The sequence below is a fragment of the Genypterus blacodes genome, unplaced genomic scaffold (assembly GCF_046128005.1).
Source record: "Genypterus blacodes isolate CSIRO-AG114 ecotype Tasmania unplaced genomic scaffold, CSIRO-AGI_Gbla_v1 ptg000029l_1, whole genome shotgun sequence".
Classification (NCBI taxonomy): Eukaryota; Metazoa; Chordata; class Actinopteri; order Ophidiiformes; family Ophidiidae; genus Genypterus; species Genypterus blacodes.
The window spans coordinates 6,437,879-6,463,922 of record NW_027466842.1 but is presented as its reverse complement, the minus strand read 5'-3'; the positions used below and the strand labels follow the sequence as shown (position 1 = coordinate 6,463,922).

General features: G+C 42.4%; 4 protein-coding genes across 11 annotated transcripts; 2 read left to right on the top strand and 2 right to left on the bottom strand.

The window, feature by feature from the left end:
* Positions 1-179: 179 nt before the first annotated feature.
* On the bottom strand, positions 180-4,779 carry prkab2 (protein kinase, AMP-activated, beta 2 non-catalytic subunit). Of its 3 annotated transcripts, none has more exons than XM_076144495.1 (8): positions 4,707-4,779; positions 4,126-4,303; positions 3,786-3,943; positions 3,594-3,687; positions 3,179-3,293; positions 2,950-3,083; positions 2,761-2,829; positions 180-2,609 (listed from the first exon to the last, which is right to left on the bottom strand). In XM_076144495.1, the coding sequence occupies exons 2-8, from the start codon at positions 4,276-4,278 to the stop codon at positions 2,532-2,534; spliced, it is 801 nt and encodes a 266-aa protein (XP_076000610.1). In that variant the 5' UTR covers positions 4,279-4,303; positions 4,707-4,779; the 3' UTR covers positions 180-2,531. The 3 variants fall into 3 exon arrangements, with proteins under 3 accessions (XP_076000610.1, XP_076000611.1, XP_076000609.1); XM_076144496.1 differs by having other exon boundaries at positions 4,126-4,319; positions 4,707-4,768; XM_076144494.1 differs by having other exon boundaries at positions 4,126-4,772.
* A 1,026-nt stretch (positions 4,780-5,805) lies between these two features.
* LOC142993933 (mitochondrial adenyl nucleotide antiporter SLC25A24-like) lies at positions 5,806-11,097 on the bottom strand. The gene is made up of 10 exons (XM_076144493.1): positions 10,353-11,097; positions 10,053-10,179; positions 9,833-9,920; positions 9,575-9,686; positions 8,334-8,492; positions 8,095-8,247; positions 7,908-8,015; positions 7,622-7,789; positions 7,283-7,433; positions 5,806-7,098 (listed from the first exon to the last, which is right to left on the bottom strand). The coding sequence occupies exons 1-10, from the start codon at positions 10,530-10,532 to the stop codon at positions 6,920-6,922; spliced, it is 1,425 nt and encodes a 474-aa protein (XP_076000608.1). The 5' UTR covers positions 10,533-11,097; the 3' UTR covers positions 5,806-6,919.
* Positions 11,098-12,648: 1,551 nt separating this feature from the next.
* On the top strand, positions 12,649-18,952 carry LOC142994240 (EEIG family member 2-like). The gene is made up of 11 exons (XM_076144986.1): positions 12,649-13,007; positions 13,881-14,001; positions 14,099-14,128; positions 14,605-14,721; positions 15,122-15,168; positions 16,574-16,677; positions 16,775-16,867; positions 16,959-17,175; positions 17,329-17,465; positions 18,281-18,344; positions 18,555-18,952. Exons 1-11 carry the CDS (start codon positions 12,862-12,864, stop codon positions 18,595-18,597), a joined length of 1,119 nt encoding a protein of 372 aa, XP_076001101.1. The 5' UTR covers positions 12,649-12,861; the 3' UTR covers positions 18,598-18,952.
* Positions 18,953-20,858: 1,906 nt separating this feature from the next.
* prpf38b (pre-mRNA processing factor 38B) lies at positions 20,859-25,347 on the top strand. 6 transcript variants are annotated; one of them, XM_076144722.1, is made up of 7 exons: positions 21,207-21,286; positions 22,069-22,148; positions 22,343-22,494; positions 22,640-22,714; positions 23,244-23,302; positions 23,922-24,151; positions 24,240-25,347. In XM_076144722.1, the coding sequence occupies exons 4-7, from the start codon at positions 22,675-22,677 to the stop codon at positions 24,940-24,942; spliced, it is 1,032 nt and encodes a 343-aa protein (XP_076000837.1). In that variant the 5' UTR covers positions 21,207-21,286; positions 22,069-22,148; positions 22,343-22,494; positions 22,640-22,674; the 3' UTR covers positions 24,943-25,347. The 6 variants fall into 6 exon arrangements, with proteins under 6 accessions (XP_076000835.1, XP_076000837.1, XP_076000836.1 ...); XM_076144720.1 differs by lacking the exon at positions 23,244-23,302 and having other exon boundaries at positions 20,859-21,286; positions 22,069-22,137; positions 22,640-22,700; XM_076144721.1 differs by lacking the exon at positions 23,244-23,302 and having other exon boundaries at positions 22,640-22,700.
* The last annotated feature ends 697 nt before the right edge of the window (positions 25,348-26,044 follow it).

Sequence of the window (26,044 nt, the reverse complement as noted above, 5' to 3'; positions counted from 1 at the left end):
AAAGTTGACTATCTGGGTAGCTGTGCAATAGCTTCTTTTATTTTGATGTTAAACATCATTGTATTCTGAATGTGTTTGCTGAATAGACCTCCTGCTTTGTATGATTTATAAGCAGAACATGTTAGATAACACTGATTTATTATAAATTACTCACATAGGCCAAGTCTGATAAGAGATCACAAACTATGCCTTCATGATATAAAAGTCACTGATTGATCCGCTATGACAAAGCTCTGGTCAATATTGCTCTGCTTGCCTTTAAGTTTAGCTTGAGAGTTACTACAGTTTGCTCTCTACAGTAGAAATTGCCTTGAATTAGTGCTTAATGTCTACTTTAGAGCTGCCAAATTAGGTCTTGTTTGCGCTCACACCTTCAGAAAAAAAGAAACTGAGTGAATTGCCAAATATTTGATTAGAGATGCAAAGTTGGAGATTTCCTTTTGAACCTGTGAAATGGAGAAGCTTAGAAAATGTGTCTATGAAACAAAGTGATTGGAGAGTTGGAGTCATTGGATCCACGCAGCACCTTGTAAGGAGCGTAAACAAAGCCTTTTACTGTCTGTTGTTCAAAAGGGACTCAAGACAGCAGTTTTAAACGTTGTTGGTCGAGTTTTGTATGTATATAAAGTCATTTGATTAATGCAGCTATGCTTTGTGGTTGGAAAGCAGCTTTGTCCCTGAGTTTGTGTATTATAAACTAGAATGCCGATACAGGACTCATAAGGCTCCTGTCTCTGATGACAGTTAGTGTGTCGTATTCACAGATGTATTACCAATGAATGATTTTTTTGAAGAGTAAAACAATTTGAAAAAGCTTACGTGTGCTACTTTGTTGACTACACTAGTCTGTTTATTTGGACTGGTTACCAAGCGACCAAGATTTGTACTTGCAAATGAGTTGAGCAATGAAAGACAGACATAATGTAGATGAAAATTTAATTGATTTCACATTCGTCTGTCTGTAGGGCTAAACCCAATAGAATACAAGCAACTTAAACATCGTACAATTAGAAATGAAGGTAAAAATCACCATGGGAAATGTAAAAGAACTTGTCCAATTTATTTGCGAACAAATAAAACCTGGTACAGTATGAACACTGGTTTGGTAAAGCATCATTTAAATAGTTGTAAAAGTCAAGTTTAATTTTAGCCTTCAAATGTCATGTTGCTGCTCCAAAATTCTTTGGACAAAACATCATGGCAAGGCTTGACATTCATTAAATATTTTGAATAGTTGTCAGTGAAGTTGTCTAACAGGCCAAATGAAAGGTCCTGTTATAGTTCTGTAGACTTGGGGTACATATATGGATCTATATATGTATCTATAGATACAATTATGTATGATAAATATGCATAGAATGAAACAGGACTTGTAAATGGCAATAATAACCGTTACATCTCCCAAACCCATAAATTACAAACATCAGCACATCAAACTCTGGGCAGCTTCAAAAAAATAAAATAAATAAATCACTGAGATTCCAATTTAACATGTAAGTTATTCAAACTTAAATTAGGCCAAAACCAAAGTAATATACATTCAATACATGCAACACAGCTACTTCAAAGTGTGTAAGTCACTGGTAGATACATACAGTGCATTCCTATTCAATAGAGGTCAGTACAGATGCACACATAAACACTGCATTTCAGCTCATCTATAAAATGCCATTAGACCTCTTCAGCCTAATAAAGCTACAGTACACGAGTCGTCAGCTGCATAGTTCAAAGCTTATGTCAACACTCCTGTTCACAGGATGGTAAAAGTGCGGGCAAAATTATGTCAAGATTAAAAGGCAACCGTAGAATTACACGTGGGCCTGCAGCTGGAGACCTCAGTTTGTCAGACTAGAACCCTGATGAAGAGCTAAATGAGGCTCCTCCTTTAACATCCAGGTCCTGCTGAGTCATGTGTAGAAATGCAAAGGAAGTAACGTGACCATCAGATGTGTTCAGTGCTGCTTCCTCCAAACTGTTTCTGAGTCTTGAATTCTGCTCATTCTGCAGCAACTTGTCACACTGTAACGCTGACTAGGGAGCAGATTTGCAAGCCAAGAACAATGTACCAAGCCAAATACAACAAGAAGAACAGGTGGACGTTACAAAACACTCCAAAATTGAATGAAAGTGTCCTTTAAATCATCCATGAATCAGATTCTTTAAGCACAACGTGGCAAATCCATGTATCCTTCACACTAAATAAATCCGATCACACACTAGCATGCATATAATCACACGGTGCTGCAAACACTCAAATCCACACAGTGTTCAGTTTCAGTTGATCAGTCAGTATGGTTTGCAACTCTTCAACGGTAGGCGCCGGCTAACGGCGTACACACTTTGATACTTCTGCTAAGAGCCCTATGTAGACGCAAGTGCATCCTTTTTTTAAAGCAGAGCAACAGTCACCACCAACGGCCGTCAACGCACCTATAAATGTGTTCCAGTGCAAGATTTGGCAAAATGTGATGATAAGAACCACCAGAATACCAACATGCTCCGCGAAATATGGCCGAGCACCAGGCTGAGGTTTAGATCGGCTTGTAAAGCAGAGATGTCACGTATTTCTTCTTATATCTGTGAGTCGCACTCAGCACCATGACTCCATCCTGCACACAGAGAAAGACAATACAGATGCACGCCGCCATTAGTGGTGTCGAAACCAAGGACTCAAGGATGCTTGATATCATCAGAGAATGAATCAAAATGTTATCCGAGGTTATTTAAGGAATGCTTAGATTTGGACTTGTGGTCTCCTACCTTAATGGAGAGAGCGTAAAGGTGGTTTAGCATGACATGGTTGGGTTCAGGCAGCAGGGCGGGGTCACACTGCCGGGACAGAGAAATCAGCAGACACCAACAAATACATCAAGGTTTCAGTGAAATACAGGGAATTACAGCGGCAAAGCAGAAGGGAGATTTGACAAAGAGAACGTAGGAGAAACTGACAGAAATGTTGGTGTCCTTGTTGAGGATGACTTGCAGGAGGTGAGGGGGGAGTATGGGTGGGGCTTTGAAGCGCTCCTCAGGTCTGAAGACGTACTGCTCCTGCCCATACGGCCCCGGGGGGGAGCTGGACAGATCTGCAAGACAGAAACCGTCCACACTTTCTACAAAATGTCCTATTTTAAACAAACTGTTTTAGTAAAAATGCATTTGGCGACATGAGGTTGCCCACCTGATGTGTCCGAGCACTCCAGAGAGTCCACCTGCAGGGCGTCGAACACCTCAAAGTCAGACTTCTTCACATGGATCAGGTTGTTGATGGTGCCGAGCTGGCTGGTTACCACCGGCTGCAAGACAGACACGTTTACCGTCGCCATCATTGAGGAAATCAAGGAGTTGTGTGACTGTTATTGTTGTATCACACAGCACGTGCATTCTCCTGACCTTGACAGAGGCTTACGTTACAAAGGTGGGACTGAGGCTATTTTTAAATCCTTATGTTATGGATGTGAAGACATTTCAAGAGCTCACTACACATGTTGCGCTGTAATCTTCAAACCAAATTCTGTTACAATAGCAATATTTAGAAAATCTGTGGATATCTTAAGCTTGGCAAGCAGGCAGGCCATGTATTAGGTGTAGCAAACCTCTGAAGGATCATGGAGCCACTGTCCGTCTACAAAGAACTTGTACTGGTGCTCTCCTTCAGGCAAATCCAAAATGGCGACAAAGTCATTGTGGCTTCAGGGAGAAAAGGGAACTCGTATTAGAGCAACACCGGGCTTCTCTGAAGCTGATGGTTACAAGAACTATGACATCCATATGAGAAAGTAGTGTACCTCTTATTGAGAGGTATCTTGGTGCCCCAGTTATTGAAGGAACCAGATATGTAGACCTCCTTCCCCCCACCAGCCCAGCGGATGACAGTGGGTCGGGCCTGAGGAACCGTCTTTACCAGGTCCTCTAGATCTGGGGTGCACTCCTTCTCTCCTGGTGTCTAGAGAGCAGAGAGGCAGATTTTTTCATTTAATTTCAACGGCGACAGTTAGAAATTCCATTTGATTTGATTTATTCGCAAATCTCAATTATAAGATGTATTCTGGAGACTCATAATGCAATAAAGGGCCAATCTGAAGGGTAACAAACAGGATTTCAACGCATGTTGTGTACTGGCAGCACCTTAGTCCCGATAGTGTTGAAGATGTTGGGGTCATCTGTGCTGTCCACCAGCTTGCTGCTGGTCTCCGGGTCTTTCTGGCTGCCGCCGCTGTCTGATCGCTGGGCCTTGGCCCCGTGCCGGTCCGCTGACACCCGGTCACTCGTGTTGCCCATGTCCCCTCGTTGTTTACACACACAGCTAAACGGTATGCGGCCTTCTTTAGCGTTATTGACAGAGCAGCTGTAGTTCGTTTTTCTTACACCCACATGCAACAACTTCTCGAGAACTATTAACTTACGTTACTTACGTTAAGTTACTAGGTAACGTTACAGATTCGACCAGATAGTTAAATAGACGCCGCGTGGTCGGACCGTAGTTGTGAGCTAAGCAGGCTAATGTTGAGGTTTGCGCTCAGCTGTGTCCCGGACAGAATATTTTTAGCAACTGGGAAAGGTTAGCCAGCTAGCTAGTTGTTTTGGCTGCTGTCGCTTTTTTAAGAAGAACGTGTGCGTCTGTATGCACGACCACCAGTGTCAGCAAGGATAAAGAGGCCGATAATATTTAAGCCACGCGTGAAATGCGTTTGAACCAGGACACTTACCGATAACAGAGCTTAATGCTGCAGTGTTTTTAGCGGAGCACCCACCTCCTTTTGACAACTGTAGCCTTGAGCCTCAACTACGGTAAGCGGCGAGGACAAACTTACATGGCACAAAAACGTATGAAAAAACGTCTTCAAAAGTAAATACTCTGATGTGGATGTAAAGCTGAATATGCCGCTTACATCAATGGCTTTTATTGTTTAATATGACTTACTAAATTGCTCATAGTCATTACAGGAGATTAAGCTGAAGGTTTTTGATCTACTTGCTTTAATCCTCCTAGAGTGTTGCCAACATTTCTTTTCTGAGCTTCTTTCTTAACAAAGTTGAAGTCTTAATGATGCAGGTTGATTCTAAACATTCGTCATCGAAGAAGGGATCCTGATTTCTGCCAGACAGTAATGGGGCTGATTTAAGAATGATCATGATCTGCTCAGATATACATACTGTGTGTAGTTGACTGAAGATATACTTGTTTGAACTTGTCCTCCCCTTAATCTCCGGCACATTGGCTGTCTTTTAGGGGCCCCCACCCCTTTACGATCTCTTTGGAAATGAAATGAGTTTCTAAATGACATTAAAGGAAATAATAACCATAATGTGCCATAATGATGATGGCAAATCAAATCAAAAGTGAAAACAGTGTCCTGATGGCGTGGATATTGTAATTGGTCAGTAGTTCTTAACAGTATCTTTTATCCCCTAAATACTATTTTAAACGACTCCATCTGGCTCATTTTATCAGGCCTGCTTGTATTTTGTAGATTTGTTGAAAACATAAAACCCATATTTATGCTGTAAGTATAACCTTAACTGTGAGAGTTTACCTCTGTGTGTGAAAATGTCAGATTCTGTTTTATGGACCGCAAGGTGGAGCCGTTAATCATTCACCAGCTGCTATCAAGTAAGGCCGCCAGCAAATCGATGTTGATTGCCTGGTTTCAACTTGTTGACACCATCAACTATTAAATCAAGACCAGGTCAGTTTCTCGTTCTCTATCAGTGTAACACACAGGCCTGATGATGATTGGCTCACAGTGCAGAAGGTGAAAAATGTTATGTATGTGAAATAACACAATGCAAAATGTAATAGCATGCTTTCTGCACAAGGGTTTGTTAATAGTATTATCTGGTCATTGGTAATCATCATTTAATCCCATAAATTACTGCAAACATACAGTGTACGATATACATATCATACAGTTTATCTATAAAACATCTACATCGCTTGCTGTCACAAAAGCTTCTCATCTAGTGACAGTAAGGCACATTTAAATAATCAAACATGCAAAGTGGAATTTAGATTTTCATACTACACGACACGTGCCTTCATGCATCCAGTATTCCAGTGTTAATTGACTTTTTAGGATATCTTGAGTGGACAGCTGCTGATTGGAGTGTTGTTAGATCATAACATTGACAAATCTGAATGACAGGCGTTCAAAACGTAGTGTTAGATTACCTGAGGGGTCTGGGCTTCAACAGCACTGTAGCTGTGTATCCCTGCTGGATTAGCTTTATCTTTCAATAAAGACAAATATCAAATATTTCCTTAGTTAACTCAAAGTTTGCCTAAATTACTGAGTGTGTATTAGGCATCTTACTGTATTGTTATTTAAAATAGGAGACGCACATTTCAAGGAGACTGCAAACATGCATATATGAGCCAAACTGTAACATGGTTGTGCATGTAAATGAACTCACTGCAACTGACCAGTATATCCCAGTGAGCTACCTATTAGGTTTGATCACAGTTTTAAATCACAGCATGACCTATTCTACATCCTTTTTATGTATGTGTGCATGATGTACTGAACTTTTACTGGTTATTTTTTCAAGTATTGCTTTGCAGAGTGAATGGATTTTGGGAGTGCGCTACACATAACAGCAGGATCAGATATAAGCATGCTCACCAAACCTCATTCATGCTTTAGCATTAAAAGACAACTCTTTGAGTTAGCTGACGCACGCACGCACGCACGCACGCACGCACGCACGCACGCACGCACGCACGCACGCACACACACGCACGCACGCACACACGCGTGCACACACACACACACATACACACGCACACACTTTTCCATCCAGTGGACTTCTCTGCCAACAGGTGAAAGGTTTTTCTCTTATGTCTCATATCCGTCAGTCTCTTGGTGTCGTTTCAGGCAACAATATTTAAATCTTAAGCGCATTTCCATGGTTTATAGTGTCATTAGGAGATTCCCAAGCCAGTCTTCATGTACTCATAAACTACATAGCTAATGCTGACAGCAGGAATGACTTTCATGAAGTTTGGCAGGATGCCTCGGTAGAGTCCAAAAAAGCCATCTTTGGCAACAATCCTCTGCACCAGAGCACTCATGGTAGGCTGGTCTGATGGGTTCAGGGAAGCTGGAAAAAAATAAGTGTGACAGTGAGAGGAGGCAGAGTAGCACCCAAAGGCACAAATTGCAGTGTATTTGACAGACCTTTATATGCACATAGAAGCTATAAAATCAGGCTTTTTGCACAGTGTAATTAGTTTATACACATAAGCTCAGTAAGCATCACAATATTGCCGAGTGTCAGACTTTACCTTGTGCCTGCATCCGTGTGCGTACGAGTGCAAGGGGATAGCTGGCCAGCTGGCCGCAGGTACTGGAGATGGTCCCACAGCCGAGCAGAACCAGAACTCCGGGGTTAGGGGAGTCTTTGGCATAGTAAGACAACCAAGCATTCTTCAGGGTCTGAGACACAGGAGAGGGATGGAGCAGTGTTGAGCAAATCAACATCAGCATAAATTAATTGGATGCAGTCCAAAACTTCATGATGAAATGGGCTACCATGCATACAAATGAGGTAATGTCACAAAGTGCACTCAAATGTGAAATATCACTGATGCAGCAACATGTTGTACATCGCAAAGCCTCTATACCTCGTAAACAGCAAGGTCTATCCCAGCATAAGGAATGATGCCAAGTAAATTTGGAATATAGCCTTTGTAGAAAGCCCTCACGCCCTCCTTCTCCAGGATCTTCTTAGCACAGTCAAACATTCCCCTGTACTGCCCTGTTTTCCTCAGGGTCAGTCTGGTTTTCAATACCTTAAAAGAAGGAGTGCAACATAGAAGGACAGCGACACATTGAAACGTGTTGTATTTCCAAATGCTGGGTCATCTGTCCAATGATATCATGATAGGTTAATGATGCAATAGCGGTTACCTCCATTGGGTAAATGGTTGTCTGCGCTGTGGCTCCAGCCAGAGACCCAGCCATGAACCTCTTATGTGTCTCGATCTTCTTTCCCTCTGATGATAACAACTTTTTATACTGCGATAGAAAGCACAAAGTTGTAACATTGTCTGAATCCGTGAAATTGTAAATCTGAGATGTAACCGCAGCGTCTTACTTGTTCATATGCCATGAATTTGATTGCGGTCTCGGGTGCGATCTTTAACACGTTGATCCCATTGCCTCTCCACAGTGCAGTCACACCACCCTCCTTGATCATCTGTTTCAAGCCACCTACCAGGCTGATTTTATTGTGCTTAGACGAGTGGACCTACAATGAAGGCACATTTAAGTTTACAGATTCTGTCCTGAAGGGCAAATGGTGCATCTGCCCATTTGGTCCCATAAGTCATTCACCTGCATGAAGACTTTTATCCTGTCCAGGGGGGCAGTGCCTGTGCGAGAGACAGCCCCTGCCATCGCACCCGCAACCAGCTGCTTCCACCAGCCACCCGAGCTCTTCTCCTCCTCTGTGAATTCATCAGGGATGGCAAGACTGTCGCCTATATCCAGCACCTAGTGAGTACAGTGACACATTTGCGGAAACTTCACGGACACTTGTTGATTTAAACATGCATCATCATTACTACTGTGATGTCCATTGAGATAAACAAAGGAATCTTGAATAATTAATGTACGGCATATCTGATTCCTTTCACATTTAAGAATGATCTTTCTTAATAAGATGTTATTCATGTAATATCACACGTGTATGATTTTTAAGTGTGAGAAATATTCACAAGTACGCTTGATGCTTCTCCTTTTAAGGTCTACTGTCAAACTGCAGCAACTCTTCTTTCTAAGTTGCCCAATCACAGGTTGCGCAATGGAACTGTAGCTCAGTGTTGTCTCTGTATCTCACACACAGCATGAAAACAGTTCCATCTGTATTTCAGTTTTTTCACTGTTGTAAGACCTCAAAGATGAACAATTACTAAATTAATACAATTTAGTAATGTGCAAATATGACATCAATGTTGTCACTTGGTCAGTATAATGACATCAGTGTTATAACTGTCAGTTTTGGTGACGCCACTATTGTTTCCTTAAGTCGCTTTAGAATCTGACACTGAGGGAAGCAACACGGGACGCACAAGCTTTTTTGCCCGTACGCTTGACATTGTAATTGTGGGTTTTGTAATTGAACGTTTGCAGGAACGTTACTTAGTCTCATCATGTGTGTGACAAACTGGCTGTTATCCTGGCTTAACCTCAGGAGTGGTGCATTTACGGTAAAGAGGAGACAAGACAGAGTGCCATTATAACTGTAAATGTGCAATGAAGTTAAGATTTAACATATTTGGGGACATGATCCTTCAAGAGAGGTCATGTTTTCCTTATGAACAGGGGATATTTTGTGCAGCCAATGGCATTTAAAATAAAAACAATGATAGAAAAGTGGAGAAAAGGTGCAGAGGCGGAGAGAATGTAGGGCTGTGACCTACATTTTTTTCAGACAGTGTTATTCTTTCAGCTAAGCAGCTGCCAAAAATGTTGACTGCAAGGAAATCCATAGTATCTCGCATGAGAGGACAAGAGGACATGTGTGTGTGCAGACAGCAAATATAGACACATTGTGTTTGCAAGCGTGTATTTACTGAGGAGTGCTTCCAGTAGCGTATGATCTGCTCCAGGTTGTATGCTGGGTTGAACAGGAAGTGTTCCCTCCACTCATTCCAGTCAACCACCATGGTGCCATCGATGTCCATACTAAGGGAGACACACACAAATGTCTTCAGCTGGTGTCTTGCGGTATATCACTGTACTTAGTATTCTTGTGGCACCTTTCAAATTGCACACAATCCATCATTTGACCACATAGTAAAAAACAGGCGTGTGTGAACTGTTGGACAAACCTCTGCAGGATTTTCAATGCGTCCTCTTTGCTGATGTCCGTCCCCAACTCTGAGAGGGACTGCTGGATCTCTGATGCATCAATGCGCCCTGACACAACAAGAGAGAAAGAGCCCCTATTGAACTATGCTGCAGCATAAACAGGGGATGGATGGTTTGAATACCGGTGCCAAGTATCCCACACTAAGGCAGCTCCTGTGACGGGCTTCACTCGTGACTTACCGTCGTTGTTCCTGTCCAGGCTCTTGAATGTCAGCCGCAGTTTCTTCTCGTGTTCTTTCAGGTATTTGGTGAACTCGTTGAAGTCCAGGCTCCCGTCTTTATTCTTGTCCCCGGACGACACGATTTTCTGCGGAGAGATTTGGGAACACTTCTGGTTTGCTACTGTGGATCGCGATTTCCACGCATTCAAAAACAAACTCTCTCACACACACACAACTTGTATTTAAATGACATGTAAAGCAAGCAGGCCAGGACATGATCCCAGTGATCGAGACCCCGTGGCCCGGATGGTGTTTTTACCTGTGCAGCACCCAGGCGGAATATACCCATCGCCTTGAGACCGGCTCGCAGTTCACCCACATCCACCTTGCCATCGTTGTTGGTGTCGAGCTTCTCAAACAGGTCCTGGTATGACCTTTGACTGTCGGCATCCCAGCACCGGGCATTTGATAGTAAAAACGTCCGTAGCGTGGGATACATTGCGCCTGTGTGACTCGATCCGCCCCGACGTCGTCCAAAGTCTTGGCACTATTATTCGCCCCTACTGAGGAGGAAGCGCAAATCCCGTTAAATCCAGCTGATCGCGCGGTTGTTCGCGGAACAAAAATGGGTTTAAGTGGAGATCTGTGTTGCACTGTGTCTGTCAAGCTGATGTGGATTCCGTGGAATTTCAAGCAGGAGAACTGCAGTAATCGAGGGCGGAGCGACAAGACGCTGCGCAGCTACTCGCATATTTCTACGTAAAAGCAGGAAAAGAGGTAAAACCAGAAATGCGGCGAAATGAGCAATAGTTCGATCATCCAGCTGCGGAACATGATACCTGCTGTGCACTGGGACGCCTGCTGACTCGGCCGCTTCTCCGTTGCAGCGTGATGTTGCAGTTCAGACGCGTTATCGAACATAGAAACGCATGGTGTAATATTCCTGACGACGCAACGCCGCCAGTGGCCAAACGATGGCAGTGTTTCACCACACACTGAGGTACACACAGATTAAATCATATTGATTACTGTGCTGCACACATTAGGGAAAACCATAGACAAACAAGTCATAAACTAGAATTTTAAACATGATGAGTGAATTACACAGTAGTGGGGGGAAATTGATTAAAATAAATACAACCACTGAACAACACATTGTATGTGATATTGGGCTATATAAATAAACTGACTTGACTTGACTTGACTTAACTTCAGTCAAGGCCAAAAACTTAAGAAGAAGTGTGCCTTGCTCACAGGATTTAAATGCAGCAGTGTTGGGGTGGATTTGATATTGAGATGGAGGGGGAGACGGTCAACAGCTCAGGGCAGTGACAAAGACTGACCAATCTATAGACTTTAGTTATGAATGTGGGATTGATAAATTAGGCCTGATGACCTGAAGGACCTGGGAGAAGGATAACGGCGGAGGAGGTCACAGATATCATGAGATTCCTAGCTGTGTAGGCAAACAAATGATAAAACTTTAAACTCTTCCCCCTACTCTGTATTTCTCCGGTAACCATTATTGTGAAATCTTCTCTGGAACCAAGCTGGAAGGCGTTCCAATGATCTAAGAGGGAAGAAATGCAGACTTAAATGAACGCTGCAGTGTGAACAAAGAAATAAAATAATTATTGAAAACTGTTCAACAATCTACATTAAGCGTAACAAGCTTCACCATTTATTAGAAATGGCAGAGGGTTTTCAGTTTCAGTGAAGAGCTTTTTTCTTCACTTCTCTTTTTACATGATTATCTCACAGGAGTGTTGTCAGGTCATTGAACCATATATATGTAAGCTTTTACGCTCGAAGGACTGTGTGGTTAGTTTCACCTCCTGTTCAGTACCTTCAGTTTATTCTTGAAATATCTGCATTAGATAAATAAACAGAATCCTGTTATATGCTTCAATGCCTTTGCATTTCAATGCCCACTTCTCTTTTTACATGATTATCTCACAGGAGTGTTGTCAGGTCATTGAACCATATATATGTAAGCTTTTACGCACAGAATCCTGTTATATGCTTCAATGCCCACATGTATTCAATTACACCTCCATCTTTTTCCTTGTTCCTTGTGTTGTGGTCAAGAAAATATTTACAGTCGCCAAGTTTTCACCTCAGATCAGCTACATTGTTGAAGCACTTTCGCTATACGCCAAATAATATGCCACAGCTCACTGCAGCCATTATTAATCTGCTCTCTCTCTCTAGTTCCTGAAATGTAATGTAATACCTGTAATTCCATTTCCACAGAAAACCTCTTGTCTCCTTTACTGTCCAACTGTGTCTCTCTGCCATGCTGTTTGTTTTGAAAAGTCAAACTCACTCAGCATCAAATTACACAAATTTTGACTTTTCAGTGCAGTATTTCTCATCAATACAGCGTTTCATCACATAATTATTTCTCTAAAGTTAGAAAAATCATTTAAATGGAAGTGTAGTAAAATTCATCTGAATTCATGGTGACCACGTTGTCTGCAGGTTCAGCCATGTTCGAAACCAAACACACTCCTCTCTTGTAAACTCTCCAATGGCTCCACCTCAGACCTACGAGACGTGGCCCCCCTGGCCACCCCTCCGGCGCGCTGTTGCCATAATGGTAAAAGCCTATTCAACACAGATGACATCAGTCTTGTTTCACGCAGCAGCTCCCAATGAACCGGCGCGGTTCTTTCACGTCAGCCATAACAGGTTTGAGTGGGTGGGAAGAGGAGGTTTGAACTTTGGAGCAGTGTGCGGCGGATCGGAACAGCTGAGTGAGCGGCGGGGACAGTCCAGCTGTCAGTCTCTGCTTTGGGACAATCGCACTCGTTGGGGGACGCGTTACCATGTCTTTCATTCTAATGAAGAAGAAGAGATTCAAATTCAAGGTGGATTTTGACCTGGAGGAGCTTTCGTCGGTTCCCTTCGTGAACGGCGTGTTGTTTTGTAAAGTCAGGCTGCTGGACGGAGGCTTTACCAAGGAGTCGTCTCGGTAAGAAGGCGGACTATTAATAGCAGCAGCCTAGAAGTTACAAGTTAGAATTGAGTTGGAATCGCGTCAAATCAGTTGTCCCTCCATGCTTTCAGGTTCTGGTTAACTATAACCTTTCCCTTGTTTAACTTCTGTCGTTCTGCTTTCCCGGTGAAACGCACCGTTGACAGTTGCTCTTGTACAGGCAGGATGTGAGACTCACACCGTAACCAGAGTTCCGTCCTGTCTGTGATCATGCAAAGGACCAGATCTGAGATGTACAGTGATTAGAATGCCATGGAATGAAGTCAATCACTTCGATTGAATATAGTGATAAGCGAATAAGATCATGGAAATAATTGTTATTATTGCGTCGATGCTATTGTTGTTGCTATATAGATCCACTGTGTACAATTGTGTATTTGATGTCTGTTTTTATAGCAGGTTGTTATAGCTTGTGTAATATATGTGGTGACTAAATACTGAATTTCCATTCTTTACACAGAAGCATGTGGAGTATTGTAGAAAGTGAATCTGCTTGAGTCAGAGCCTAACCGCTTGTAGCTCTGAAATGAGTCACTCTGGAAAAAAAGATGTGTAATGTTAACAGTTGTCCTAAATTTTGTCATGGCAACTGCCTTTATTTGTTAAAAACATATTTACACACTCTATTCTTAGCGTTAACTCACTGCAGGCACCACGTTTCCTTTTTGTCCAATCTGCGCTTATTGTTAGTTTTGTTTAAGGTGTGTACACAACCTCTGCTAATGATTTATGGGTAATTTCTGGACAAAATGTCCACTCTGTACATTTACCCCTGTCAAGCATACACGTCCCTTCACTTTATTTAGGTGAAGATTGGTGACGTTTGTCTTTAATGGGTTTCTCTTGCAGGGAACCAGTCCAAGCAAACTGTGTGCGCTGGAAGAAGAGATTCTCTTTCTTGTGCAAGATGAGTGCCAACGCAGGGACAGGTGTCCTAGATCCCTGCCTGTGCCGGGTGTCTGTGCGTAAGGTACAGTAGGACAGGTTTATTACACATCAGTATCCCAAAACACACATACACAGAGCAACTGAGTGCAGTTCTGAAATCATCTGTGTTGTCATTTCAGGAATTGAAAGGTGGAAAGACATTTGCAAAGGTAATATTTCTCTTTTGAAGCCTGCGTTTCATTTGTTGTGTACTCAGTAGCTTATCTGCATAAGATCTGTCAGAACATTCTTATCATCAAATTAGTAGGATTATCATGATATCAGCTGGCCTCTAAATGCCCTTGGAGGTGCCCTTTTCTGTGAGGTGTGTTCAGTAAGAATGTTTTCGTTGCCAGTTTCCGGCTTTTGTTACTCATTGAAAAATCAGTCAATGGAAACCTTTGTTATGTTAAATAATAACTGTTATTGACGAGTCGGTTAAGAACTCTGACAATTATGTTGTCTTGCGTGTCTACAGCAAGGATTACATCAGATGTAGCTTTAGGTTAGGATGATCGTCCTTGTGCAAATAGATCCTTAATGCTGACTGGGCATTTATCTGCACGATTCAGTTTAGTCTAAATTTGAAGTCTGAACTGGGGTCAAATTAGTTCAGACTGGTTGATCTCTTGTAACCCTGTTGCAGCTGGGCTTTGCTGACTTGAACCTGTCCGAGTTTGCCGGGTCAGGCAGCACGACGCGCCGCTGCCTCCTCGAGGGATACGACACCAAGAACACCAGACAGGACAACTCAATCCTAAAGGTACGGCAAAGAAGCTTCCCACAGATCCCCAATTGCAAAGCCTCAACTGATTTGATAGGAACAAGTCACCAGTAAACACTGAATGTGGGAAACAAATACCAGGAAGGTGTAAGTATGGCACAAATGTAATATCTTAAGTCTTGGCATGTTTGAGCCTGAGCTCTGCAAACTGTGCCCGGGGAATACCGGTTCTTCCTGATCCGCGCACCTAGAATCTGCTTACATTATCCAAAATCACATTAGCGACAGTAGAAAGTTACACTTGAAGGAACGTGGACTAACATCATTGCTCTTCTCTTCTCTTCTCTTCTCTTCTCTTCTCTTCTCTTCTCTTCTCTTCTCTTCTCTTCTCTTCTCTTCTCTTCTCTTCTCTTCTCTTCTCTTCTCTTCTCTGTTCCAGGTTATCATCACCACACAGCTCATGTCTGGAGATCCCTGTTTTAAAACGTAAGAGTCCAATTATGCTTTTCACTCATCCTTAAAATCCGAACGTATTAGGAATTAATAGGAATTTGAAGCTTAGACTCAACATTTTATACTTCTGCTATTACTACATCCGTAAGGTGCATGAGACTTCATCTAGCCTCCCCACAGTCTGCTCAGAGCCTCAACCACAGAGGAAAGTGTTCTCATCACATCCTGTCTGCAAACCGAAAAACTGTCTGGCATTACTGACACCCGCAAAGTTTTAGATCTATCAAGTGTAATTTTTTCGATGAGATTGTAACACAATCTTATCAGTGAGAAACAAATACCTCACCCAGACATAAAACTGCCGAACCTTAATAGTAAGCAACAGCTCATATGGGATCAGCTCAGCCCAGTGACTTGCATGTTGAGCAGTTTGTCTCTCAGGACATGATGACATATGAACACACACACTCCTGGCAAAGCCTTCACCGTGTGTGTCTAGTCACACGCTCACCTTCCTCTGCCAGGCTTTCTCTGAATTCCTCTTTGTTCCACTCCTGTGTCAGATTGTGATCAAACACGCTGCTGCCTAGGAGACGTCTAAAGTATAAACTTGAGCTTAGTCATTCTTCTTACGTAGTCTTATTCATTGTGTGGTGGTGGATCAACAGACAGAGCTCAGTGGAAAGCCTTCAGATGACGTTGGTCTACTTCTCACAGCCGTCACCATTTGTCTGACAAGCCACACACATTTTTGAGTTTAAGATAGTATCTCGCTCAGATGAACAGGGTTTCCTGTGTGAAAAATAACACCCTAAGCCGGATATGGCTCATGACTTTGCTTATTGCTTGCTAAAGCAGTTAAATGTCTTTTAGTTGAACTGTTATCCGTCACAGATTACTCAAACTCAAATTACTCTTTATTACTAGTCTTGTTTTAAGACAATATTTCAGTTACAAGATATTCCTAATGTCTAGTAAGTGTAAAGTATAACTAATAGGTGTGTTTGAATCTGTTTGTTTAATAATCAGACTTTGAAGGCGCTGAGATAAGAATGGCTTTCATGGCCTATTTGGTATTCTTAATGAGTACCAAGTCCAAATACAGGTGTTGTACATTCACAGTTCCCAGTAATTCTCAACACTTAGTTCCCTCTACTGACAGATCTGAAGTCTATGAGAGCTGCTATCCAAAAGATTCCTCTTTATGTGTAGAGATTAAGACAGAACATTTCAACATAATGGCAAAATTAAAGATAAAGCAGATCTGGCAGCTGTGTTTTCGCATCCAAAATCTAGGTCTATGAACTGGATGATGTGATCATGATGTTACTCATTACTCGTAACTAACCCTAACCCTAACCCTTTTTCAAGGCTTGGTGATACTTTAGGCTCTTAAATCTGATTCCAAGTAAACTGTCATCTACTTCTCTTGATGCAGTCCCCCATCGACAGCCATGAAGCTGGAATACTCTCAGACAGAAGCAGAGTGTCTCCATGAGGACAGAAAGGGAGGGGACATGCATGAATCCCACTTACTCACTGGTATGTAATAGCCTAGAGTAGACTCTGTCTTTAAAACCGCTGTTTCTCCTTTTTTTATTGATGAATACTAGATTAATTTCACGTTTCTTCCACTTAGACACTCTAGGAAAGTCTCCATCAGTCCCAGAGGAGCTGGTCACTGGTCACTCTAGAACAGCTAGCTATGCTAGTCAGCAGTCTAAAATCTCAGGTACCACACGGAGAGACAGTGACAAATTACTACAGCACCATTCACACCAATCATCACGACTCCTTTCACATAGTGTCGTGTGCCCTCACAGGTTACAGCTCAAATCACTCGCGGTGCTCCAGTTTAACCGAACTGAGTCATCGGAGGACTCCGTCAGAAGATTCCACCTCCACAGGGATTGGCAGCATCCTGGAGCCCGGTGAGCAACACGGGGAGAAAGGAGAGAGGGAGAGCAGGTTCACTCCCCCTGGCTTTGTCACCTATGTCCACCCACTCGAACACCCCTCCACCCCTGCCAAGGCTCCAAGGTAATACGAGTTACACAGGCACACTAGGGAACCTCTCATTCACAATGTGCTTGTGGTGTGTGAATTCCAGTCCACGTCATAAAGTCTGATATCACTGGACAGGTAACAGCACACAGTTTGTCATATTCCACCTTCCTCTTGCTCTTCCATTAGACATCCAGTAAAGCAGAACTCAATGGAGAACCAGTTGAAGAGAGTTGATGCCACCAGGGTGGATGCAGATGACATCATAGAGAAAATCCTCCAGAGCCAGGATTTCAGCCATGACTTCCTGGACTCCAGTGCAGAGGGTGTGTGTGCAAAATCATACATTTAACTAAGCATATTGATTAAGGAGCATATTCTGTATTTGAGATTAATGTCAGCTGGGGCTGGTTGGTAATTACAGTATATTGTAACTCTTATTGTTTCTCTATAAAACCTTACTGTGACAAGATTCACCTTTCTAAGTCTGATCAGAAGTTAAATCTTCCTGAAATCTGACAACATGACAACGTAAATATTTATATATATATATATATATATATATTTATATATATATAAAAAAGTAAAAGTTGGGATTGGGATTTTGAATTTTGACATTGTGGTTTTACATACTTCTTTTCATATTGTGTATTAATAGTGGGCCACTAAGCTTAAAGGCAGAATGTTCAAGTATCAAGTTCATATTTCAAGTAAAGTTCAAAGTGGACCATGTATTTACTTTAAAGTACAGGTTTACTGTATTTGTTATTGAGAGAGGTTATGGGTATCTACTACTACTTCTCATTAGTGGACATGCTCACATTGTCACAACCCAATTTTCCTCACTGTTTTTCTGCAGTGAAGTAATGGACGCTTTGTCCCTGATTACTGACACCTGAGGTACATTTTTGTCAGTTTTTGAACTTCTGGACCCTCACATCAGATGAAGTATTTGTGGTTGTATGGTACGTCAGCTGTCTCACCAGCTGACAAACAGGGGCACATACAAAGTGACGTAATCGTCGTCATTTATTTTTAGAATTCCTGGAATGCGCCTGAGCCATTTTCACAGCCATCCTGTTTACACCGATTAGCTATATTTGTTATTTGTGCGTGATCTGTGTGGTTATGTGTATTGCAGAGGAGGGGCTCAGTCTGTTTGTCGGTCCAGGTGGGAGTACAGCCCTTGGAAGCCAGCACGCTAGGTGGGTGTGATTATGTAATTGTAGCTTGTGGGTGCCACACAGAAGGCATTCCTGAAAAATATGATAGGAATTGGAAAAATGTTAAAATGTAAAATTCCTCGCAGATCATTTCTATACATGATCAAGTGGAGAAAAGTTTGTGTCTGTATACAGCAAGATCAGATAACGTGCCCTCATTCCCTGTCATGTAACACATTCATTTTCTTACAGGGTAGCAGCTGGGGCCTTTGAGCAGGTGGTGATCAAGCCCTAGGCTTTGGGAGCATGGGCCTGCAGTGCTGTATTACACTGATGAAGGTGGGAGACATGGGACAGAGCAGTGGAGGTGCCATCAGACATTGTTCTCATCTCACTCCGGGAGATTTAGTTTCTCTTATGTAATTCCTCTGCTTCTGACACGCAGCTAGTGTGGACAAGGAGAGCTCCCTAGTGTTCAAAAGGGGGAGTTGAGGGCTACATAAGTCGATAATGTTAGTGACTCAGATGATAGGCACACTGTAGTTATGTTTTGTGTTCAATGTAAACTGTATAACAAGGGATTAGTACTGTATTTCCTCTGTATCCTCACTTGGGGATGTTTTACTCCTGGTAACTGACATTTAAGCTGTTCTGGCTGTTAAAAAAGAAAGTCCCTAAAAGTACTCCACTGCTGAGACCGATCAATGCATTACTTTATCAGCAGAAAATGTATTAATATTTAGCAATTTGATCAATTTTCTAATGATTTTATTAAGCCTTTTGCTGATTCTAGTTTCACAAAAGTTAAGATTTGTTGCTTTTCTATCTACTTCAAGTAGTTTTAGTTTAAGAAGGTGTTTTGAATGCTGGCCAGACAAAATATGCAGCTTGAAGACTTGAAAAGTGCATTTGTTATGTTTTGACATTTTAGAGCCTGTCAAATAGTGGGTAGAGCTTCCGCTTAGGAACCGGAGAGTCGCCGGTTCGAGCCCCTGCCGAGGTGCCCCTGAGCAAGGCACCGAACCCTCAATTGCTCCCCCCTCTGCGAAGGGTGGTAATGTAATGTAATGTAAGTCGCCTTGGATAAATGCGTCTGCCAGATGCTCGTAATGTAGAGCCTAGCTGATCAATACAAAAATTTTTTTTTTGAATATTTAACTTTGCAAAGTAAGTGGGTGGGGATAAAGTTATTCTGATTCTGGTATCATTTGTTTTAAATCGGAGTAAATATTATTATTTTTTATTTGTTTTTAGTTGTTCACTAGCATGCGGAGGTATGCGGGTCATTATGTTAGAGGACAATCACACGACAACCCATAAGGCTGCTTTGCTCTCTCCGATACATGATACAGTGATAAGGTGAGAATTACCCAAGGGGTGTGTGTAAGGTGACAGTGCCCTTTGCAGTCTAATATGTTGAAAGTAAGAGATATTTTAGACTACATTGCCTGTGAAAGATTGAGCTCTGGTCACAAACCAATGTTGTACCTTTGCTGTATGTGGTGTGTGTGTGTGTGTGTGTGTGTGTGTGTGTGTGTGTGTGTGTGTGTGTGTGTGTGTGTGTGTGTGTGTGTGTGTGTGTGTGTGTGTGTGTGTGTGTGAGAAAGAGAGAACCCAAATAATTTCTTACCACTACAATTTTATTTCATTATCAGTTGGTAAATAAATGCTTTATATTTATGTATCAAGGCAAACACATTACTGAACTGTAAATGAAAACATAGGTTCTGTCCCTTTATCACTGTTATTTACGGGAATGTTGTTGTGGTTCAGTGGGTTGTGGCTAAAGCATCTTGCTGACATGCTGAGATCGAGGCTGGCTCTCGATTTTGGTGCTCTCTCTTGAACTTCACGTTTTTTTACTGCCACAATAAGCTATTGGAGGATCATATGTGTGAAGCCCATTTTACCGTTTAAAAAAAAAGATGTGTATCTTTGTAATGCACGTAAGGCCCGATCCTCTGCTTTTCACACTTTGTTGCGCACTGGTTGCACGCTGAAATAAAATCAACTTAAACAATTATTCAATTTGAGATTGGAAAGATGAACAGGAAACTTGACAACAATTTTGATGGATGATTAATCTCTAGTCATTTATCAAATTTGTCAAGTGAAGATTTGCTACTATTCTGTGCAAATGTGGTAACTTTGTTTTTCAAACTGTTGTTCAGACAAAATAAACACATTGAAACATTATGACGAAGGTTTCTAATTTTTAAGATGTTTTATCCGCTGATGATTGATGTGGTAGCAAAGATCCATTGTGAAATTTAAAGTTGTGGTTCAACCACACCACTTCCTGTTGAACAATAGGAACCTTCCAAATAAATCTGTATTTAGGACGCCGACCTGAAAAGTGAAAAATTCTAAATGTTTTTTAAAGAACTCAAATATCAAAGCATCACAAAATCACGCATATGATCTTGCGTTCACTGGGTATAGCAATACTGCGTGCAGTGAAATGCAAAACGTTTACTGTACAATCTATTGTTTCGTAACTATATGCGGAAAAACTTTTATTTTTAAAGGAACCCATTGGCCGTGAGGACGTCACTTCACTGCACCACTGTAGTGCTCGGTTCCGGTTCCACCTCGCAGCAGCACTTTAGCATTTACGACGGCGGGAAGTTATTATCGTCAGTTTAACGATTTATCGGCAACAACTTAACAGTCAACTCTGTTAACTACTGACAGTTCTCCGTCAAATATTGATGGCGTTCTAATCGGAAATACTCTTACCGTTAACTAAGCTTTGCTGCGTGGATTTAGCCACTATGGCTAACGTTGGAAACCAGCTACCAACACAGGCCGTGAGCAAGCCTGCGGCAGGGAAACATGGCAATGTTTTGCCCCTGTGGGGCAACGAAAAAACCATGAACCTCAACCCGATGATTCTCACCAATGTGCTGTCTTCGCCCTATTTTAAAGTGCAGCTTTACGAACTGAAAACCTACCATGAAGTTGTGGACGAAATCTATTTCAAGGTAACATTAGCAGGGCTAGTTAGGTAGCCGCTACCTCAATGCTAGCACAGGCCAATGTGTTAGCAAGGGGGCTGTGTCGTTGAATATAATTGCAAAATATAGCTCTTATTACGCCATTTGCTCTGCCGTTATTCTAGTATTGTGTTATGTAGTTCCTCTCCGCCTTTTAATTCACTTGGATGGTTATCTTGTCGGCAATTTTAAACCGTTTACGTTGAACAAACGTTTTCGTTCAAATGAAATGAGAATGGATTACGTAACCTCACGCGGAGGAACGTGTTTAGTGTTAAGCGTCAACTCGTAACTGGCAGCGGTATTAAAAGTTAATCGCTCTTTTGACGTTTGTATTATTTTTTCCGCTTCATATTGGACGCTGTGTCCTTTTCTATTCTTGTGTAACATGCTAATGTTACCTTGCATACGTTTCGTCATAGTTTTACACGTTACTGTCCAAACAGGCGAGCATAAAAAATCAAACTGCAGCCCCTAAATTCCTTAAGATGTTACAAGGAGAAAGATGTAACATCGTAGTATTGATGGCACAGTCTACTTTTTGTATGCTGTTTAGGGGTCTTATCATCTTTATACTCATACTTGAGCTTGACTCTACACTGTCCCTAAAATGTCCTTTGTACTTGAAACCCAGTTGGTGTCAAAAAGAAAGTGGTAAATTAGAGCACAGGTGGATTCCCAGTTGTTTGGTGTTGGTATAACATGTGCAAGTCTTGAAGGATGTTGCTACCATCTGTGTAAAGTATCTAAATGTGTTATTGTGTGTACAGGTGACTCATGCTGAGCCGTGGGAAAAAGGAAGCAGGAAAACTGCAGGTCAAACTGGAATGTGCGGAGGGGTAAGTCAGAAGTACGTGATTTTTGTATTCCCCAATTTTTCCCCTTTACCACGTAAAAGTTTGGATCATACTTTCAACCACTTAGTTAAGTAGAATTATCACTACAATTGCTCATCGTGTTGTTGTCACCAGCTGTGAGTCACCTCTTAGTAATGATGATGTCGTTACGTTGTGGTTACTAAGTTACTGTCTTTGCCATTGGCAGGTGCGTGGAGTTGGGACTGGAGGCATTGTGTCGACTGCCTTCTGTCTTCTCTATAAACTGTTTACTCTCAAGCTGACACGCAAACAGCTGATGGGCCTCATCACTCACACCGACTCTCCGTACATCAGAGCGCTGGGCTTCATGTACATAAGGTACGTACAGAAAGGTAAATACAGTCAATCGGAAGCATGAGTCACTTGTCACATTTGGACATTTTGTTGCTTTTCGGTTTGTTGGCCTTTCCCTCCTCAGACGCAGACGTTTGACTCTCCAAATGGTTTTGTTTTCTCTGAACAGGTACACTCAGCCTCCTGCAGATTTGATAGATTGGTATGATGGCTTCCTGGATGATGAGGAGGTATGTCACCCCGGGTAATAATTTAGTGTTTCTTTCTCTTTATTACATAAACGTCATAGCAGAATAAAAAAAAGCTGGCATTTTCCCCCCCATTGTGATGCTCATAGCTGATTTTTCACCTTTGCCTTCATTTGGCTTAATTGTCCCCAGTTTTGTCCTATAAACCTGAGTAGCTAGATTACTTTGTCACTGCTGAGCGGCTGTTTTTTATCAGGGTAAGTACCGAACAGTAAACGATGCTGAGTAAATCTTGTAGTCCAGTATGATCTCAAGGCATGCCCTCTGTTTCTGATAACTACCAGGACTTGTTGCACAAAACTAAATTTGACTTGAATGGAAATTGGATCTTTCCCGTATACAAACACGTAGACAAACAATCCGACTCATGAAATGTTGTCACATACGCCCGTTTCATTTTTTGTTAAGCTACAAATTGAGCCCACGGATGTGCAACCAGGCCTTCTTTCATGTTCTGTTGCATTATATTGAATTGATCATATGGAATCCTACCCACCTGGTTAATTCCCCTGTTTTTTCCTTTAGATGTCCATTGTGCAGCAGGTGAATTGGATATTGTATCTCAGCACTGTTGGTTTGCGTGTGTGAGTGCAAAGCGGCTGTTCTCTACCATATCAAGCTGATTATTGTTCAACTGGTGTGCACTTACCTACCTGCTCTGATCTGTGTTTACACTGTGGGCAGTTTCTTCCCCCCGTGACTTGGAACCATACGTTGTGTCGAAGGAAGAGCAAAGGCGGAAGCCAAGGCTTCTCTCTCTCTCTCTCTCTCTCCTCTTCCTTCGGCACAATGAGAACATGTCTCATGTTGTTTGACTCTCCCTTCCCTCCATTTCTGCTCTTTAAATCCAGAGTAAATGGAATTGCTTTTTTGAAAAGGTTAGGATTTAAGAAGAATGTATGAAGGGAAAGGAGACGAGGACAAAACTCGCCGTGTAAATACAGACTGCAAGGACTTTCAGACAGTTTAGATGATGCAAACATTTCATCTTATACATCTTGTGTTCATTAGAATTGAAGCCAGGTACATTTGATTGATGTGAAAGATTAAGCTAGATGAACAGAGGTGAAGGTTCAGTACTTGGTCATCACAAATTGGTGTATGATTTGAGGCAAGATTATAGAATAATTAGATGTCCCTGTAGTGTTACTCATGTGAGCTAATTCAGTCTCTGTGGCCCCCTTTCCCACACTTTGATCTCAGGAGTTAGACGTAAAGGCAGGAGGCGGCTGCGTGATGACAGTTGGAGAGATGCTGCGCTCCTTCCTGACCAAGCTGGAGTGGTTCTCCACCCTGTTTCCCCGCATCCCAGTGCCGGTGCAGAAGAACATCGATCAACAGATGAAGGCCAGACCTCGTAAGGTGCCTGAGAAGGAAGTGCAGGAAGAGGAGGCCCCCGAGACGGCAAGAGACGGGGAACGCCGTCGCTCCAGGTAGCACTCCACTGGCTCCCTTTGGCTGGCTTATCGATTCTAAATCCAGGTTTTCACTTTTTCACAGTTAATGATTATTTTCCTCCAGGACCCCAAGACGGACTCCAAGCCCCCGGCGGTCTCCCAAACGGTCAAGGAGCAGAAGCCATCACCGGGAACGGGATCGCCACGGCCCCAGTTTTGACCGCGAGCTAGAGAGGGAACGCGACCGGCAGAGAAAGGAGAGGGACGGCAGGGACAGCAGGGATGGCAGGGACGGCAGGGACAGAGATAGGGAGAGAGGGAGCAGGGAGAAACGGCGCTCCCGCAGCGCAGAAAAGACCCAAGACAGACGAGAGCGCAGAAAAAGTCGCAGCGGCAGCCGGGAGCGACGGAGCGAACGCAAAGAGAAAGAGAAAGAGAGGGACGGTGGAGATGACAAAAGCAGGCGGAAGGACAAGGATCACCACAAAGACAGAGGCGCAGACGGGGAGAGGTCGAGGGACAAGAAGAGCAAGGGGGAGACAGACGAGAGGAGACACAAAGATGACAGGGAGAGGCACAGAGAAGAGAGGAAGGCGAAGCGGCTGAGCCGCAGTCGAAGCAGGGAGAGGAGACACAAGAGTGGCAAGACAGATGCCGGGGGGGAGAAGAAGAGGGAGCTCAGTCACAGCAAAGACAGGGACAGGGACAGAGACGGTGAGCAGCGGTCTCACAAGCGCAGCCGTAGCAAAGAAAAGAGCCACCATCAGCAAGAGTCCAGCAACGACCGCAACAGACACGAGCGGCGGAGGAGTCCGAGCGTCGAGTGATTGTCCCCTTCAAGCAATACGTCTCCCGCATCTGTCCCTCCTTTTTGTACCTGTCGAGTCTCTTCACACGTGCTAAAGAAAGAAATCTCGGCCCTTCAGACATCTGGAATTGTCTTTTTCTTTAATTTGTTGGCCAATGTAAATTTTCTTTGTATCTTTTACCGCCTTTCCCACTCCTTGTTAGAACGTCATTAGTCTTCACTTGGAATTTGAAAAATTTGAATTTTTTTTAATGGTTCATTGTTTTGTCCCTGGAAGGTATATGGCTTTGTACATAATGTTTCGGAGAATGTTTTAATCCTGGGTCAACAGTCTGCAGAGAGTCATTTCTACCACACGCTCAGTTGGCCCTGCTTGTGCTGTGTTGCATTTTTGTTTTCTAATAAAACTCTTTTAAGAAGGACACGTCCAGTTCTCCTGTTTTGTAGTTCAACGTGCAATTCGCAAACCAAACATTTTGGAATGTCAAGGATATAATACGATGATTTATTAAAGAAAGTGAATGCAAACTGTTTTGATGGTTTTATTGCAATCAAATCTGAAAATATTTCCCTTGATAGAAACACTTTTAGAAATGGCAGAAAGTAAACAATCCAGATCAGGATATCATACTTAACTAAAATATATTTAGATATATATTACTTAGACTAGCTTATACATAACTTAGATGGAATATAAAGGAAATACAACAGTTGGAACACATCCCCATATATAAAATAAATCACCAGACAGCAAACTACTTATTTTTTTTACATAGGCAGCAGCTCAAATGTTAACTTGATCTGTTACATTAGACATCAATTTCATGTGAATAATCTGTATTTCTTGACAAAAACGTGCAGTTTATGGCAAAGGAAAAGAAAAGTAAACATGCAAATCCCAGGTTCTATAGGTTGTGTATTATGAGTAGTGTCAAACCAAAGGCTGCCATTTTGACCATATCACATTCAAGTGGGAGACATTCATAAATCTCTTTAGTTTCTCAATCATGGATCCTGTGGTTGTTGGTACGTGAGCACACAAGCAGGCTGAAAGATGCTTCCATTCGTGCCCTCTGATGTCACTGCGGTCACATGTATACAGTAGATGGTGTCTGGGTTCA

Excerpts from the sequence above, each read along its gene's own strand:
- LOC142993933 (XM_076144493.1), bottom strand. The coding sequence starts at position 10,532 with ATGTATCCCACGCTACGGACGTTTTTACTATCAAATGCCCGGTGCTGG. Across the intron at positions 8,493-9,574 it reads GCTACTGGAAGCACTCCTCA|GTGCTGGATATAGGCGACAG; the intron begins GTAAATACACGC and ends TGTACTCACTAG. Across the intron at positions 7,790-7,907 it reads CAACCATTTACCCAATGGAG|GTATTGAAAACCAGACTGAC; the intron begins GTAACCGCTATT and ends CCTTCTTTTAAG.
- LOC142994240 (XM_076144986.1), top strand. The coding sequence starts at position 12,862 with ATGTCTTTCATTCTAATGAAGAAGAAGAGATTCAAATTCAAGGTGGAT. Across the intron at positions 13,008-13,880 it reads TTTACCAAGGAGTCGTCTCG|GGAACCAGTCCAAGCAAACT; the intron begins GTAAGAAGGCGG and ends TTTCTCTTGCAG. Across the intron at positions 15,169-16,573 it reads GGAGATCCCTGTTTTAAAAC|TCCCCCATCGACAGCCATGA; the intron begins GTAAGAGTCCAA and ends CTCTTGATGCAG.
- prkab2 (XM_076144495.1), bottom strand. The coding sequence starts at position 4,278 with ATGGGCAACACGAGTGACCGGGTGTCAGCGGACCGGCACGGGGCCAAG. Across the intron at positions 3,084-3,178 it reads GGAGTGCTCGGACACATCAG|ATCTGTCCAGCTCCCCCCCG; the intron begins GTGGGCAACCTC and ends TCTGTCTTGCAG. Across the intron at positions 2,610-2,760 it reads TTTACGCTCTCTCCATTAAG|GATGGAGTCATGGTGCTGAG; the intron begins GTAGGAGACCAC and ends CTCTGTGTGCAG.
- prpf38b (XM_076144720.1), top strand. The coding sequence starts at position 21,077 with ATGGCTAACGTTGGAAACCAGCTACCAACACAGGCCGTGAGCAAGCCT. Across the intron at positions 21,287-22,068 it reads TGGACGAAATCTATTTCAAG|GTGACTCATGCTGAGCCGTG; the intron begins GTAACATTAGCA and ends TTGTGTGTACAG. Across the intron at positions 22,138-22,342 it reads AAACTGGAATGTGCGGAGGG|GTGCGTGGAGTTGGGACTGG; the intron begins GTAAGTCAGAAG and ends TGCCATTGGCAG.